We start from the raw sequence: 17,584 nt of genomic DNA, 5'->3' as shown, positions 1-17,584 counted from the left end.
TACATGTAACAGGGATCAAATAAACATGAGGCGGGGGGCACACAGATGTCAGGCTAGAGAGACAGAGTAACTGGAGAGAACTTATTGAATAAGAGACAAATTATTAAAAACATGAGAAACTGTAAAACAACATATCTAGGTGGGGAAAGTCATAACTGCTAGGGTATATATACAAGGGGGCTTAATCATAAATAGCGCATGGTAGATGAAATCAATCAATCATAAAAGAGTACATGGTAGATGAATCAATTTCTGGTATAAGGTGAGGAATCAATTTCTGGTTACAGGATAGTGGGAGAGGAAACAGTTAATCGGGAAAGGCCTGTTTAAATAACCAAGTTTTTAGTTTCTTTCTAAACTTGAGGTAACAAGGTTCGAGGCGGAGATTAGGGGGTAGGGAGTTCCACCGTGAGGGGCCTGCGATTGTGAGGGCACGCTCCCTTGAGGATGAGAGGTGTGCTGATTTAAGAGAAGGCACGTGGAGAGTTCCTTTGTTGATCGTTCTGGTGAGCCAATTCAGGTGTATAAAAGTGAAGGGTAGATCGAACCAGTTGGAGTGGTGTGAGTAAATAGCTTTGTGGATGATAGTGAGGGTTTTATAGAGGATACGGGAGGGGATGGGAAGCCAGTGTAGGTCTTTGAGAATGGGGGTAATATGGTCTGTTTTATGGGCATTTGCTATGATTCTTGCCATAGCATTTTGGAGCATTTGGAGAGGTTTTATGGTGGAATAAGGGAGTCCTAAGAAGAGTGAGTTACAGTAGTCTAGCTTGGATGAGAGGGTGATTTGGATCACAGTACGGAAGTCGTGGGAGTGAAGTAAGGGCTTGAGTTTTTTTAGCAAGTTGAGTTTAAAGAAACCTTCTTTAAGGATGGAAGCTAACATGTTTCTTCAGGTTTAATTGTTGGTCAATAAGGACTCCAAGGTCTCTTACGGCAGGTTGCGCAGAGATGGACTTGAAGGCTGGGTCAATAGCGATGGATGGTTTAGGAGCAGTGTCATGGGAAATAAGTAGAAGTTCTGTTTTGTTAGTGTTTAAGGCAAGGTGGAGGTTGGTGAGAAGAGAGTTGATTGATGTAAGGCAGGTTTCCCAGTGCTTTAAGGCATTGGAGATAGAGGTGTGAATGGGTATGATGATTTGAACGTCATCAGCATATAGATAGAATTTTAATTTGAGATCCGAGAGGAGTTGGCAAAGTGGGGGTGAGGTAGATGTTGAAAAGAGTGGAAGAGAGTGAAGAACCGTGTGGGACTCCTTGCAAGAGGGAGTAGGGGGTGAAATGGCATTACCTATTTTGACCGAAAAATTTCTGTTAGAGAGGTAGGATGTAAACCATAGGAGGCCTGAGATGCCAATGTTTTTTAGACGGGTGATGAGATGGTTATGGGATATGGTGTCAAATACAGCAGAGATATCGAGGAGGGCGAGAAGGTAACTATGTCCTTGGTCCATGCTTCTGAGGAGATGGTCAGAGAGGGTAAGTAGTAGAGATTCCGTATTAAAATGTTTACGGAAGCCAATTTGTGATGCAAATACTGTAATGTGCCCTAGAACACCAATATACCTCCTATTGGGTGGTGTAGACTGGAAAAAGGAACAAGCTGGACTGTTACCAAACTCCCTACACAGAAAATACACACTGGCAAAAACCCCACCCTCAGTCACACATGCAAAACACAGCCAGACCCTCACCAAATATAGAATAAGTAACCACAAGCTAGAAATAAAAATATACAGACAAAATCTGAACTGGAAGCTGCAAGAAACTAGATTCTGTAGGCAATGCAACAATGGAGAAATGCATTTCCTCCTGAGCTGTGAAAAATACAAAGATAAGAAATGCACATTTCCTAAAGCTGACAGAGAAAATCAAAGACTTCCCACAAGCAGGAAAAACTGTATAATCCAGGACAAATAAGAGAAACAGCAGCTATAACAGCAAAATATGTGTATCTTGCCACCAGACCAGAAATATAATTTGATCAAGGACAATAACGACCAGCACAAAAATCTGGAAATTATCCTTTCTACACCCTGCAATTTTATTTTACTGGTACTACTATTATATAAAATTTTCCCTTTTTTTCCCTGATATTCATCCCTGGTTGTTTAAGTAACTTAGCCAGTTAGAGCTAATTCAGCTAAGTTACAATGTATATTCAGCGACATGGCAAAGCTGCTGAATATATGCATATATGTGCACATTTAGCCAGATAATCAACCCGGCTAAGTTTAGAACTGCTCTACAGGGCATCTAAACTTAGACGTAAACTTTCCGAATATCGTTAGCTAGCTCCTCCCCCGATCCACTTTTTGTTCGTATAAACTTTTAGTTGTATGCTCTCTCTCACACCCTCCCCTCCCCTCTCTGACACACATTCTCTCTCACTGGCATGCCGCTGGACGCGCTCTGTTCGCAGCGAAGATGAAGGCCCGGTGCGCCATTCGCAGCGAAAAGGGAAGGCCCTCGTCTGCCGCGGGATGCGCTCTGTTCGCAGCAAAGATGAAGGCCCGGGCGCGCGCCGTTCACGGCACACGGGGACCTTCCATTTTCACCTTGAGCGGAGCACAGTCCGTTCACGGCACAAAGGAGGCCTCTTCCCTTTTCGCCGTGAACGGCATGCTGGGCCTTCATTTTTGCTGTGAACGGAGCGCGTCCCGTGTGCCACGGGACACGCTCCGTTCACGGCATGCCGGGGTCTCCTCTGCTATTGTCTGCGCAGAATTGCCCCAGGAGTAATAGCTTTGGTGCCAGAAATTATTTCTTATCAGTTGCATATCTGTGAAACTGTTTTGTTCTAATTTAAGAAAATATAAGTGCACTCAATATACAGCAAATGAAGCAGCATTTCTGTTGGATTCTTAGGAGCAGAACATAATGTAGACAAAACAAACTATCTACTGGATTATATAAAAACATTTTCTCTTGGTACAGTCCTTAGAAAGAAGCTGTAGTATTGTATTATGTGTTGTGTTTCACTCTTTGATTTGGATTTTAGATTTAATTACCGTATTTCCACGACAATAACCCGCCCACGTATATAACCCGCCCACACACATAACCCGCAGGTTTTCAAGATTTATGAAAAAAAGTTTTAATATACCCCGCCTCCTCATATAACCCGCAATTCAAAAAAAAAATAAAATTTTAAATACCTGTCGGAGGGCCGCGTGGGTCCAGGCGGGCGGCGGGAGCCGGGTGGTCGCGTGTTAAATCTAGGCCGCGGGCGGGTGGGCGCTTGTTCCAGGCGGCGGCGGCGGGGGCGGGTGGACGCGCGTTAGTTCGAGACGGCCGGCGGGTGGTCGCGTGTTAAATCTAGGCCGGGTCGCACAGGCGCGCATTCATTCACTGCCGGTGGGGGCAGCCCCCACCGGCAGTGAATGAATGCGCGCCGAAAGCAGCTTGTTCCAGGCGGCGGTGGCGGGTGGACGCGCGTTAGTTCGAGGCGGGTGGTCGCGTGTTAAATCTAGGCCGGGTCGCTCAAGGCAATCTAGGCCGGGTCGCTCAAGGCAGTCACATGCCGTGACGTCACGGCATGTGACTGCCTTGAGCATCGAATCGCAGGGGTCGCATTCATTCATCCAGGCGGAGGAGCCGGCTGCTTTCGCCGCTACTGCCTTGAGCGCCGAAAGCAGCCGGCAGCGGCAGCTGAAAGCAGCCGGCTCCTCCGCCTGGATGAATGAATTCATTCACTGCCGGTGGGGGCTGCCCCAGCCCCCACCGGCAGTGAATGAATGCGACCCGTGCGATTCGATGCTCAAGGCAGTCACATGCCGTGACGTCACGGCATGTGACTGCCTTGAGCGACCCGGCCTAGATTGCCTTGAGCGACCCGGCCTAGATTTAACACGCGACCACCCGCCTCGAACTACCGCGCGTCCACCCGCCACCGCCGCCTGGAACAAGCTGCTTTCGGCGCGCATTCATTCACTGCCGGTGGGGGCTGCCCCCACCGGCAGTGAATGAATGCGCGCCTGTGCGACCCGGCCTAGATTTAACACGCGACCACCCGCCGGCCGTCTCGAACTAACGCGCGTCCACCCGCCCCCGCCGCCGCCGCCTGGAACAAGCGCCCACCCGCCTGCGGCCTAGATTTAACACGCGACCAATCAGGAAGCGGCCGGGCGCAGGGATAGGACGGACTCCTCTCAGCTGCAGCCTATTCAGAGTCGGGAAACTTTATTGGTTGTAAAATTTTTTCTGGATAACCCGCCCACGTTTATACCCCGCGGGGGGCATGCGGGGTAGGTAAAAACGCACATTACCCGCGGGTTATATGCGTGGAAATACGGTACTCTCCTTTTCAAACCCAAACTCAAGGCGAGTTACAGTTCAGGTACAGTAGGTATTTCTCTGCCCCAGAGGGCTTATTATCTAAGTTTGTATCTAAGACTGACGGATGAAGTTATTTTAAAATTCTTATATACCTCAGTCTACAATATCGCACAATGCAGTTTACAAAATACTTGCCCAGTGGAAGAAGCAGGATTTGAATCCTGGCTTCCCTGCTTCTCAGCCTGCTCTTCTAACCACTCCAAATTTTTAAAGCTAACAGACTATTGATTTTAAATGAACTGCTTCCATAGCCAAGTTGCTTCTAGGATGTGAGATTCAGGGAGCATGAAGAAGAGAGAGACTTACCCTGGAACTCCAAGAGGGGAGAGGAGTCTGCAGCTGTAGCAGGATCAGACTGAAAACCATTGGTTTCTCTTGCTGTAGTATTGCTAGATTTAGACTTATCCTTCTAAAATAAAAAAGCAGATATGAGGTTACAGACAGTAAGTGAGAGATGCAGGAGAGTACTAATGGCTTGCCCAGAGTTAGTACAGGAGGGCAGCCAGAATGTGATGTGCAGTACCAGGTCACATACTCTTATCATGTGTTACTAAATGTTGGTAAAGTAACATCTCTGGTGGTGAATATTTGATCAAAAGAAACATTTCAAGTTAAAATTTTCATTAAAAAAATGCAGCATAGTTTGTAGTTTATGATAGAGTGGCAAATTTGTTCCTGAATTCAAGTATCAGATAAACATCCTGATTTATTTTCCCCATGGTAAGTCTTTTTAACAATCAATGAATGCATATCACTACTGCAGACTGAAAACATAGTGCAGTTTCTGGATGGAAAAATTGAAGTCATGATAAAAACAACATGTAACCCACAGCATCCAGTCCGAAAGATCCCTGTCCCTTCTTTCGACTGAAAAACTGTTGAACCTTCACCTTCCTGTTGGTCGCCATAAGATCCATCAGAGGTTCTGCCCAGAGAATCTCAAGGGCTGAACAACCTCACTGCACATGCTTTTTAGAAAATGAGGCGTGCCTCCAGTGAACAGGGCAGACAGCAGCAGGCATCCTTCTAACCCCATGGTGTTCTCCATGGACAGCAGAATGAATCAGTGTCACACATGTGGGTGCTGAGAATGAAATGTTAACTAGCTCAAGCCAGAAAAGGCTACAAAAGCCTTTCCACTCATCTGCAGATGGCATCACAGAGCTGTGAGCAATGCAAGGCCCTGTCAATCATATCAGATTGACAGGGCCTTGCATTATGTATATGTTTGCTACTCAGATTATGTACAGAAGTTAGCTTCTCAGATTTCATGCCTTTAGCTATCGCTCCCTCGTGCATCTAACTCAGCACCTCCCAGTTCCCTGATAACCTGTTTTTTGTAACTGCTCTCTTCCTGCTTTTGTTTTTTACCCCTGTTATATGTAAACCGGCATATCTCTGATGATGTCGGTCAAGAAAAAAACCCACCTCAAAATAAAGCAAAATTGCTTACCTTGTAATAGGTGTTATCCCAGGACAGCAGGATGTAGTCCTCACATAAGGGTGACATCAATAATGGAGCCCTATGTACAGAAAACTTCTCTCAAAGTTTCTATGAAACTTTTGAATGGCACTGGAGTGCCTACTGAGCATGCCCAGCATGCTATGATATTCCCTGCCACAGGGGTCTCTCCTCAGTCTTGTATTGTAGCAATGAGCGTTAGCCAAAAATAAAATAATAAACGTATGAGGCCCAACTCCGCGGGGTGGCGGGTGGGTTTCGTGAGGACTACATCCTGCTGTCCTGGGATAACACCTATTACAAGGTAAGCAATTTTGCTTTATCCCAGGACAAGCAGGATGCTAGTCCTCACATATGGGTGATTAGCAAGCTAGAGGCTGATTCATTTTGTGCTGAAATGACCGTAAGGTATTGTTATTGAAATGAATCAGTCGAAATCACAGCAGGTTGGATGTAGAAGGAGTTGGGATTACACTGGAAACAAGTTCTTTAAGACGGATTGTCCATAGGCTGAATCTTGTCTTCCCTCTTTGTCTAAGCAGTAATGAGCTGCAAAGGTGTGAAGAGAACTCCATGTTGCTGCTTTACAAATGTCCAGAATAGGTACAGAGCGAAGGTGTGCTACTGAAGTTGACATCGCTCTGACTGAGTGTGCTTTTACTCGCCCTTGAAGAGTAAGGCCTGCTTTTTCATAACAAAATTGTATGCAATCTGCTAGCCAGTTTGACAGAGTATGCTTACCCACTGCTTTACCTGGCTTGTTTGGATCATAGGATACAAACAGTTGACTGGATTTTCTTTGGGCTGTAGTGCGGTGTAAATAGAAGGAGAGCGCACGCTTACAGTCCAAGGTATGTAGGGCTCTTTCACCTTGATGGGAATGAGGCCTAGGAAAGAATGTAGGTAAAACTATTGATTGATTTAAGTGAAATTCTGTAACAACCTTAGGAAGGAACTTTGGATGTGTCCGGAGGACTACCCTGTCATGTAAGAACTTCGTAAAAGGCTCGTATGTGACTAGTGCTTGCAATTCACTGACCCTTCTGGCCGAAGTGATGGCTATAAGAAATACCGTTTTCCACGTAAGGTATTTAAGGTCACAAGTACTTATGGGCTCAAAGGGAGAACGCATAAGTCTAGTGAGTACTACGTTCAGATCCCATTGTATACTCGGGGAATGAACTGGAGGTTTAATGTGAGCTAGGCCTCTCATGAATTTAGTGACGAGAGGCTGTGTAGAGATAGGGGCGTCGTCCAGCTTATTATGGTAAGCTGAGATTGCACTTAAGTGTACCCTTACCGATGATGTCTTAAGACCAGAGTCTGAAAGATGGTAAAGGTAATCTAGTAGTGATGTAGTGGGGCAAGTGAAAGGATTTAAATCCTGCTGAGTGCACCACAGCGTAAACCGTTTCCATTTGTAGGAATAATTCTTTCTAGTGGAAGGTTTACGTGCAGCTATAAGTACTTGAGATATAGCGGATGGAAGGTTGAATTGCTGTAATATTAAGCTTTCAACATCCATGCTGTCAGGGACAGGGATTGAAGGTTGGGATGGCGCAACTGACCCTGTTCCTGAGTTATGAGATTGGGAGCTACTCCCAGGCGAATTGGATCCCTGACTGAAAGATCCAGTAGTGTGGGGAACCATACTTGTCGAGGCCAATATGGGGCTATGAGTATCATAGTCCCCTTGTCCTGTTTTAGCTTCACTAGTGTTTTGGTTATGAGCGGTATCGGAGGATACAGGCCTGAGTTCCAATGGCGAGCAAATGCGTCCTTTGGCAGGCTGTTCTGCTGTCGGAGTAGAGAGCAGTAATTGTTCACTTTGTAGTTGAGCTGGGATGCAAAGAGATCTATCGTCGGTTGGCCCCAGCGCTGGAAGATTTTGGATGCTATTGTTGGATCCAAGGACCACGCGTGCGGTTGGAACTGACGACTGAGGCGATCCGCCACTGTGTTGTGGATGCCCGCTAGGTAGGTGGCCCGTAAAAGAATTGCATGTGTCAGGGCCCAGTCCCAGATCTGTGCTGCTTCTTGACAAAGGAGGTACGATCCTGTTCCTCCTTGTTTGTTGATGTACCACATTGCAACTGTGTTGTCCGTCTGGATTAAGACAGTCTTGTGTGATAGGCAGTTTTTGAATGCATGCAGCACATAACGTATAGCTCGAAGCTCTAGGAAGTTTATCTGAAAAGTAGCTTCGAGTCGTGTCCACTTGCCCTGTGTCTTTAGATGACCAATATGTGATCCCCAGCCTAAGGTGGATGCATCCGTAGTCAACGTCACTTGTGGCACTGGCTGCTGAAAAGGTAGACCTTTGAGCAGGTTGGGCATTAGCGTCCACCAGAGAAGTGCGACATTGAGCTCTGGTGTGATATAAACAGGAGTGGACATTGGTTGAGTGGCTTGTATCCACTGTGTTTTGAGTGTCCATTGTAGAAGTCGCATGGTCAGTCTGGCCATGGGAGTTACATGAACCGTGGAAGCCATGTGCCCTAGAAGAATGAGGCACTGGTGAGCCGTCACCTTGAATCGGTTGCGGAGCTGGTGAGTTAAGAGGACAAGTGCCTGAGCACGGTCTTTTGGTAGAAAGGCGGTCGCTAGTGTAGTGTTTAGCTCTGCACCTATAAACTGTAGTAGATGAGTTGGTGACAGATGGGATTTCTGGTAATTGATGAGAAATCCCAAGGAATGAAGGACTTGGATGGTGAGCTTGAGGGACGCGACGGCACCTTCTTTTGAATGACTTTTGATGAGCCAATCGTCTAGATAAGGAAACACGTGCACCTTTTGTTTGTGTAGGTGTGCCACTGCTGCAGCCATGCATTTTGTGAACACTCTGGGTGCTGATGCTAGTCCGAATGGCAGCACCCTGTATTGAAAATGCTGATCTAGTACTTGAAACCGCAGGTACTGGCGATGCGGAGGGTAGATGGGGATGTGAGCGTAGGCATCTTGAAGATCCAGAGAGCAGAGCCAATCTCCCCTTTGAAGAAGAGGCAGAATGGAGCCTAGGGATACCATTCTGAATTTTTCTTTCTTGAGAAATTTGTTGAGATTTCTGAGGTCTAGGATAGGACGAAGGCCTCCTGTTTTCTTTGGAATGAGGAAATATCGGGAGTAGAATCCTCTGCCCTTCTGAGGACCAGGAACTGGTTCTATGGCCCTGATTCTCAGAAGGGTGGATAATTCTGTTTGAAGAATTATGGAGTGTTGATTTATTGAATGAGAGTGAAGTGGTGGATTCTCCATAGGGGTAGTTGAGAAATCCAACCTGTAACCGTGGGTCGTGATGGATAACACCCACTGGTCGGTGGTGATGGAGGCCCAATTGCTGAGAAAATGTTGAATGCGGCCTCCTACAGGTGTTTCGGGGAACGGATTTATGCTGCTGCTCTCTGGGGTTGTTCAGAAACCAGACGTGGCCGTTGTTTGTGGAGGCGGTTGAGGCCTCTGCTGCCTTTGCCTAGGCTGCTGGCGCTGTGTTGGACGGCTAGGCCTCTGTCTACCTGCTGGGGGGTAGTATCTTCGTTGGCGATAATAAGGCCTTCGAGTGTCTCTTTTTGGAAATTTTCTGGAAGAGGCCTGCGACTCCTGAGGCTGAGACGACAATTGCTTCAAAGTCTCTGAATGATCCTTAAGTGTCGCTACCGCTTCCTTTATTTTGTCTCCGAAGAGATTATCCCCCAAGCATGGTAGATCAGAGAGATGATCCTGGACTTCTGGGCGAAGATCCGATGCTTTTAGCCATGCCCATCGTCGTGCAGCTATAGCTGATGCGGACAACCTTGCTGCTGTCTCAAAACAGTCGTAAGTGGCCCTGACTTCGTGTTTCCCCGAGTCAAGGCCTTTATGTACTAACGTTTGAAATGCCTCTTGGTATTGATCCGGTAAGGCCAGAGAAAGTTCCTGTACTTGCTTCCAAAGGTTTCTTTGGTATTGGTTCATGTACAGCTGGTAAGCTATAATCTTCGATACCAGCATGGAACCCTGGAAAACTTTCCTGCCGAGGTTGTCCAACAACCTACTATCTTTTCCCGGCGGCACTGAAGCATGGGATTTCTGTCTCTTCGCCTTCTTTTGGGCGGACTCTACCACCACTGACTGGTGGGGCAGTTGTGGCCTTTGGAATCCCGGAGTTGGCTGCACTAAATAAGTGGCCTCAGCTCTCTTATTGATCGGGGAGACCGAACTTGGATGCTCCCAGATTCTTTGTTGAAGTTCCTGTAAGACTTCATGCACTGGGATTGCTAACATCTCCTTCGGTGGGTCTACGAACTGTAAGACTTCCAAAGTTTTCTGTCTTTGATCCACCTCTGTTTGTATAGGGAATGGGATGGTATCAGCCATTTCCCTAACAAAGTTCGTGAAGGAAAGATCCTCTGGTGGAGACTTCCTGTGATCCTCAGTTGGAGATGGCTCCGAGAATAAATCTTCTTCCGAAGAGTATTCTGAATGGGAATCATCCGATTCCTGCTGAGGCTTAGGATAAGGTGCTGATGGTCCTACAGGTGAATGTGGCCTAGGGGGCCTTGGCACCCCTGAAGGGCCTGGAAGTGGATCTTGCGGTGGTTGCCTTGTAAGGATTCCCAGTAGTGTGTCCAGTTAGTTGAAAACTGGGTGCAAAATGGGAACATCCTCCCGAGGAACCGGTGTTGGCATCGGCCTTCCTGGTGAGGGCACCGGCATGGGCATCGGCACCGAGGACGGAATCAGGGGAGGCGTACGAGGTAACGGTGAATCCACCGGGGTTGGAATCGATGTCGGTTCCCGCGGCATCGTCGATGACCCCGGAATCGTTAGTGCAGAGATGGGCATCGATGGATGTGGAATCGGCATCGATGGCGGTCTTGCGTCTCGAAGAGCCTGTTGCACCGCTTGACGAATGAGTATGTCAAGTTCCACACGCACAGCTGGTGAAAACAGAGCAGCTGTGGAGGGAGGCGGTGTTGGCGATGCCGATTCCTCCTCAGGGCCCTGAGGAGGTTCGGAACCCGGCACCGATATCGGTGGGGATCGCCCATCAGTAGGCCTTGGAGCCTCTGCTTCCGTCCGGGTTTTCTTAGCAGGGGAGGCCGTACCTGTGTTAGTGTCTCCGGACACCGACTCCCGCCGTCGTCGATGTCGATGGCGATGCTTCTCAGGCTGTTTGTCGCTTCCTGAAGTGGATGCCTTCGATGAAATCGACGGGGATGGAGTGGAAGCGTCCCCCGCAGCCGGAAGTTTCTTTTTTAATAGTAACTGCCGAACCGAGGCCGATGGCGAAGACTGGGCCGACGTCGACGGTCTTGGCAGCAGCTGGACTGAAAAGAGCTGCTCCATCCTTTCGGTCCTCAGTCGTCGACCTTTCGTGGTCATTTCAGCACAGGATGAACACGCTTGGATGTTGTGATCCTTGCCGAGGCAAAGAACACATTCACCATGCGGATCAGTAATAGACATTGTTCTATTACAATTCGGGCATTTTTTGAACCCGGAGGCCAAGGCGCCGGACAGCCGTCGACGGCGAACCCGAATTTTATCGTTCCCAGCCGGGAATCGAAAGAGAAAAAAGTTACCAGCCGGTAACAAATGGGAAAAACCCCTCGATGGATAAAAATTTAATTGAAATTTTCCGATTTTTTGTGGAGATGAAATTTCACCTCAGACTCCAATCAAACCGCGAGGCTAACCGCTTCGCGGAAAAAAGAAGACTGAGGAGAGACCCCTGTGGCAGGGAATATCATAGCATGCTGGGCATGCTCAGTAGGCACTCCAGTGCCATTCAAAAGTTTCATAGAAACTTTGAGAGAAGTTTTCCGTACATAGGGCTCCATTATTGATGTCACCCTTATGTGAGGACTAGCATCCTGCTTGTCCTGGGATAAATAAATAAATAAATATTTTAAGAATAAAAGTTTTGAACTCCAAGGGCAAGTGGAAGGTGACTGATTTATCCTGTTGTTCAAAGAGAACACCAGTTACAGGTAAGCAGCTTTGCTTTCTACATATACAAGCAGGATGAATCAGCTACACATGTGGGGATAATCAAGTTAAGAGTTGTCTTGAACTCCCTTATTCATACACTTAAGACAACTCACCAAAAAAGGTTTAGTGGTAAGTAATTGGTCAAAAATTTGAGTCAATATTTAAATACATTTCTTAGAACTGACTGCACAAATTTATCTTCATGATGGAAGTCAGAATCTAAACAATGAGAGGTAAAATGTATGCATTTAACGTCAAGTAATACTATAAAAAAATGCAGTCATGCATTTGGGCTGCAAAAACATAAGGGAATGGTACAGTATAGGGGATGAAATTCTTCTAAGCATGAAAAAAAAGCAAGATCTGGGGGTGATCATAGCCGATGATCTCAAGGTGGCCAAACAGGTGGCTAAGGTGACTGCAAAAACAAGAAGAAAAAAGGAGGTGATATTGCCACTGTGTAAGTCCCTGGTGAGACATCATTTGAAATACTGAGTACAATTCTGGAGACTGCAACTTTAAAAGGAAATAAACTGAATTGAATTGGTCCAGAGGGTAGCAGCTAAAAGGGTCAGTGGTCTTAGTTATAAAGCGAATGGGGACAGACAAAAATCTAAATATGTATATCTTACACAAAAGGCAAGATTAGTGGAGATATAAAAGACATTTAAATACCTCCAAGGTATTATTGCACAGAAAGTAGGTCTCTTTCTGTTATGTTTTGTTGGTGTTGTGGGCCCTTGGTCACAGCAAGAGATGGAACCTCCCACAGGGAGGAGCCCTGTGGAGACTTGCTGCGATAAGCTGGCTCTAATGGTACACACACAGAAGTCAAGAGAGTCTTTATTATACAGCCAATGATGGAAATAACCCGAGGAGCGGGCAGAGTACCTCTGCACAGGGGAGGGTGGTCCCAGAGGAGTGGTCTCACTGATACTCCGCAGCGTGACCTGCAGAGATGAACTCTCACCAATAGACTGTAGATCCGGTAGTGGTCCGCAGAGCGGGGTACGCCGTGAATCCACACTATAGATGGCAGGCCTGTAAGGTAGATCCAGAAGTGGTCCGCAGAGCGGGGTACGCCGTGAATCCATGCTGTAGATGGTAAGCCTGTAAGGTAGATCCGGTAGTGGTCCGCAGAGAGGGGTCCGCCGTGAATCCACATTGTAGAAAGGTGAGAGAGGCAGACAGGCTGGAAGCTGGGATACTCACTCTGTAGAGATAGGATGAGGAAGGTAGGGACCTCCAAGGAGCGGAGGCCCAGGACGAGGCAAGGCCCCCAAGAAGCAGGTACCAAGGGCGTCCTTAGCTGGAACAAGCTGACCCCGAAGGGTAAAACAGGAACATAGCAAGGCCCCCGAAGAGCGGGTACCTGGGTCGTCCAGAGAGAGTACAGAGCGAAGGTGTCTGTAACCTGAGTGAAATCAGCAGGAACGAATCCTTGCTAACTCGTAGCTGTAATGGAGTTTAAGAGTTTAAATACCCGGAGGTAGTGATGTCATGCGGAGGGGATGCCCCGAGATTCCTGCCATGACGTACATAAAAGGAGGGCCAGCGCGCACATGCCCTGGGTGATCCCAGAAGGAAAATGGCGAACGCAATCGCCCTTGTTGGTCCGGGGACGCCAGAGCGGACAGCGTGTGGAAGCGGAGGCAGCCATCTTGCCAACTGGAACGGAGAAAGGCAGAAAAGAGGTGAGACAGAGAGGCCGCAGCCATCTGTGGCCGACGGGCGCAACACTTTCAAAGGAAAGGAGGCTCTGGAACAAGGGGTTATGGGATGAGGGTGAAAGGGGGAAATACTCATTCTAAGGAATATTTATTTACAGAAAGGGTGATGGATGTATAGAACAGCCTCCCAGTAGAGGTGGTAGAGATGTGGACAGAATCTGAAATCAAGAAAGCATGGGATAAGCATAGGGTATCTCTGAAGGAGTGATAGAGATTGTAGAGATGAGTAATTATTATGGATGGGTAAACAAGATAGGAGGTAGGGCCTTTTTCTGCTGTCATGTTTCTATGACTTTTACAGATATAGAGCCAAGGTAAGCTGTAGAAGTTGCCACTGTATGCTTTTACATGACTTTCCAATAGTATGTTTTATGACTGCTAACCTAAATCTGTTAAGAGTCATAACAGATGAAGAGCTGTGTGGATTTTCTATAATGTTTTGTTCTGTCAATGTAGAAGGACGATGCTCTTTTACAATCTAAATTATGTAAGGCCAGTTCAGTTCTATGAGTGCACAATCTTAGAAAGAAGAAAAATATTGATATGAATGAAAATCAGAGACTTTTTTTTTTTTTTACTCATTATGACATTTCAAAATTATTACATGAAGAAGGTAATTTTAAAAGGAGTTATGCATGCAAATGTAACATACCATCATAGCAATTTTAAAAAGCCATTTATGCACGTAAAGTGCATTTATACATTAATATCCTATGGACAATTCAATGGCATATATTTGAGTACTTTGAAAAATGGGATTTGTCTTGACATAGTATTTTATGTTATGCTTTTTACCCACAGGAGGAGTAGTGAGTGGGGTTTCCCAGATTTTCATTTGAAGATCCTTTAGGATTTGATGGATTGGAACTGATATTATATCTTCTTGTAATTAAGAGATACTTCAAAATTCCTGGCATGGGAGCTCTTGATTCAGCTTCCTCTTATAAGTCAAATAAAATAGCTAGTGATATCTTTTTTACAAAGACTGGAAAGGAGTGATCTTCCAGATGGGAAGTGCCCCTACTCGGAAGGGGTGAAGGGTCCAATGGTAGACCTGGTGAATCATACTTATCAGAATCCAGTTCTATGGCATCATAGTTGAATTCCTATGAGTACTCTGATGGGAATTCAACCAGGCTGGATTAGGAATGAGAGGAAACATATATCAAGGACAGCAAAAAGCTGAATGCCTCTTTTGGGGCATGCTCTTACACAGTACCCTATGAGAGGCTGTACATGCTTCTTTCAGAATCCAAATGACTTCAACGTGCAATGTCCAGCACAGTAATGGACTTGGGTCAAACTACCGGCACCAAAGATTACTGTTGATCTGGAAATAAAGATTTAAGTATAGGTTGTACCTTTACCACAGTACTAGGTAGACGTTGAAGATGTCGATGCAGTCGGCATAGAACTTATTTGAAGCATAGCCACATGCCAATCCAGGTCTTATACATCCTATCTTAATCCTTTTCATATAAAAGTTTCAGCAACAGCTCTTTAGTAATTAAAGAAGATAACATATCCTCCTGTGTTACTAATCGAGATGACAATCTTGCATAAACAGAGAATGAGATAAGTAGATTGGGCAGTATAAAAGATGAATTTCACTTTGAAGGAATCTCCTCCTGCCTGGGTCTCTTAGGAGCACAAACTTCTGCTATATCATCAGAGGAGGACGCAAAGAGTGGCTATCCTTACAGGTATTCTTACCTTGCCTCAAACTCAACTTTGAAGAGGAGGAAATGACTTTCCATGTCAAGGGTACAATCACTGAAGTCGAGGCCAATGGCTTTGATGTTGACTGTTTCGATATACCCGATTTCAATGTTGATGGTTTCAATGTCAGTACTTTGGCAAGTTTCACCTTTGATATTGATGCTGAAAGATTTTGTGAAGCCTAAATCTTCAGACTTTTATGGCCCTAGGAGACAGTTTAGAGCAGATTAAAGAATTTGGAACATCATGTTTAAGTCCTAGACAATGCATACATTTAGTATGGTTTTCTTCGATAGATATTTTAGAAGTCTGAGGGAACCTCATGACTGAAGGGAAGAAAAAATATTTCCTGATGCAGGAAGATAGTCTCATTCTGTGGAAAAAATGGCCTCAGGGGTCCTTGTACTGAATGCAGTTATGCGGTGCCAGTTGTGCATGAGCAGAAAAGCATTCTAGGCTTTTCTAGGGATAGCTAATATTCTGTTCTCAGTGCCGTCGGATGATGTCACACACATAATTTCTTTGATTCATCAGGCTTGACCATCGAGAAAAAGTATTTCCCACTAAAGTAGCAAATGTTTCTAATATTTTTTTTTTCAAGAAAAGAAAGATTTTTTTTTCTCTTTATGGGAGAATGTACTCCATCTATATTTTTTAGGAACAAAAATGTATTTCAGATAGTACACTTGGTCTTAATCCTATGGATTTCGAAAATTGCCTCTCCAGGCTCATTTCCTCCTCCCCAGCCTAAACGAAAGACCTTTCCAGTGCAGTATTTCCTGCACCCAAAAACTGGAAGGAGGTAGACATTTCTGTACATTTTGCACTGAATTTTGCTTTTTGGGAAAGGCATCAGCCAAAAATGTTTAGGAGCCAGGGATTTTCTTCCTTTTCATCGCTTTGTTTTTCTTTCATTTTATTTAATTAGGTTTTTGTGTTTAAATTTGTTTTATTGAATTTTCAGCAATGTACACAAACTAGAACAAGTATACAAGGTCAGGGCCACTGGTTGACACTTCCCAGTGATCCATCGCATGATACAATAACATTGCATTCCCCCAGAGTCCCCCCAAAATCCCCCTCCCAAAGTATCCCTTAGCAAGCTGGGTTTCCTTTAACATAGCTTCTTCCAACTACACCAATTTAATAGCAGTATCGGTCATCGTATCTTGACATTCATAATCATTTCAAACTAAACTCCTCGTTCTATGTGACAAGGTCTGCAGACAGAAATTCCAAATATGTAGAAAAGTTTTCTTTTTTCTGTTTAGATCTGTCTGCTCCACATACTTTTCACAGATACACATGTGATGTGTTTGATTTCTCCACTGTGTTATCTGGGAATGTTCCCCTAACCAAGATTGTAATGTTACCTTTTTTGTTAACGTCAAAATTTTACGAATCCACAATTTGGCAAATTTGTACCCCACTGCAACCCCAGACAAACTATCAAACAACAACATTTTAGCTTGAAATGGTAACATTTGTGTGACTTGGTAAATATAGTATACAACAGACTTCCAAAATATTTCCTAGACTATGCAGAGAAAAGAGTTCTTTTTCCAACAACATTGGCATATTAAATCTAGAATCATGCAGCCAGTCTGCCACATATCTCAAATTACATGCCACATTATAAAGCTTTAAATCTGCGATTCCCATGCCCCCAAGTTTCCCATTTACCTGTCAACTTAGCCAATGCTACCCTTGGTTTTGCTCCTTTCCACAGATAATCCCTCAATTTTTCAAACTGACTTACATCTCTTTTGGATAAATAACATGGTAACATTTGAAGTAGAAAAAGCCATTTAGATACCACTATCATTTGAAAGAGATTTATCTTCCCAGCCAGGGAGAGCGGAAAATCCCTCCAGCTTCGCATCAGCTTCGTTAATCCAAGCAATTTCTGGAAATTAACATGATATATTTGTGTTGGGTCTCTTTGAAGAATTATCCCCAGATAAGTAAATGAATCTTCCACCCATCTCATAGGAAAAGTACCCCTCTAATTTTGTCTAAAGTGGTCTATCGTGGGCAGTGCCTCACATTTATCCTTATTTAGTTTGAGGCTTGCTTCTTTACCATATTCCTCTATTTCTCCCAATAAAGCTCTTAGGGAAACCTCTGGATCTACTATATGGAGACGAATGATACACCCTTATTCATTATATTACCCCGAATTCCTACAAGAAGCGACTCCAAAGCTAGAATGAATAATAGTGGGGATAATGAGCAACCTTGCCTTGTGCCCCTTCCTAGTTGGATCTCTTCAAAATTATAACCATTAACTGAAATATAGGCCAGGGGCTTATTATAAAGCACCTTCACTACTTGCACAAAGTACCCTGAAATCCCAAACGCTTTC

At 45.2% G+C, this 17,584-nt stretch overlaps 1 protein-coding gene across 5 annotated transcripts in view; it reads right to left on the bottom strand.

Moving 5' to 3' along the window:
* Positions 1 to 17,584, bottom strand: part of BCL7B (BAF chromatin remodeling complex subunit BCL7B) — a 120,745-nt gene that overhangs the window by 50,273 nt on the left and 52,888 nt on the right. For all 5 annotated transcript variants that reach the window (XM_029613039.1, XM_029613040.1, XM_029613042.1 and 2 more), the window contains one exon: positions 4,645 to 4,747. In XM_029613039.1, coding sequence (XP_029468899.1) covers positions 4,645 to 4,747 — 103 coding nt within the window. The remainder of the gene's footprint in view (positions 1 to 4,644; positions 4,748 to 17,584) is intronic.

Source organism: Rhinatrema bivittatum, chromosome 8 (assembly GCF_901001135.1).
Source record: "Rhinatrema bivittatum chromosome 8, aRhiBiv1.1, whole genome shotgun sequence".
Classification (NCBI taxonomy): domain Eukaryota; kingdom Metazoa; phylum Chordata; class Amphibia; order Gymnophiona; family Rhinatrematidae; genus Rhinatrema; species Rhinatrema bivittatum.
The sequence above is the reverse complement of the archived record's forward strand: the minus strand, read 5'-3'. Positions and strand labels throughout refer to the sequence as shown.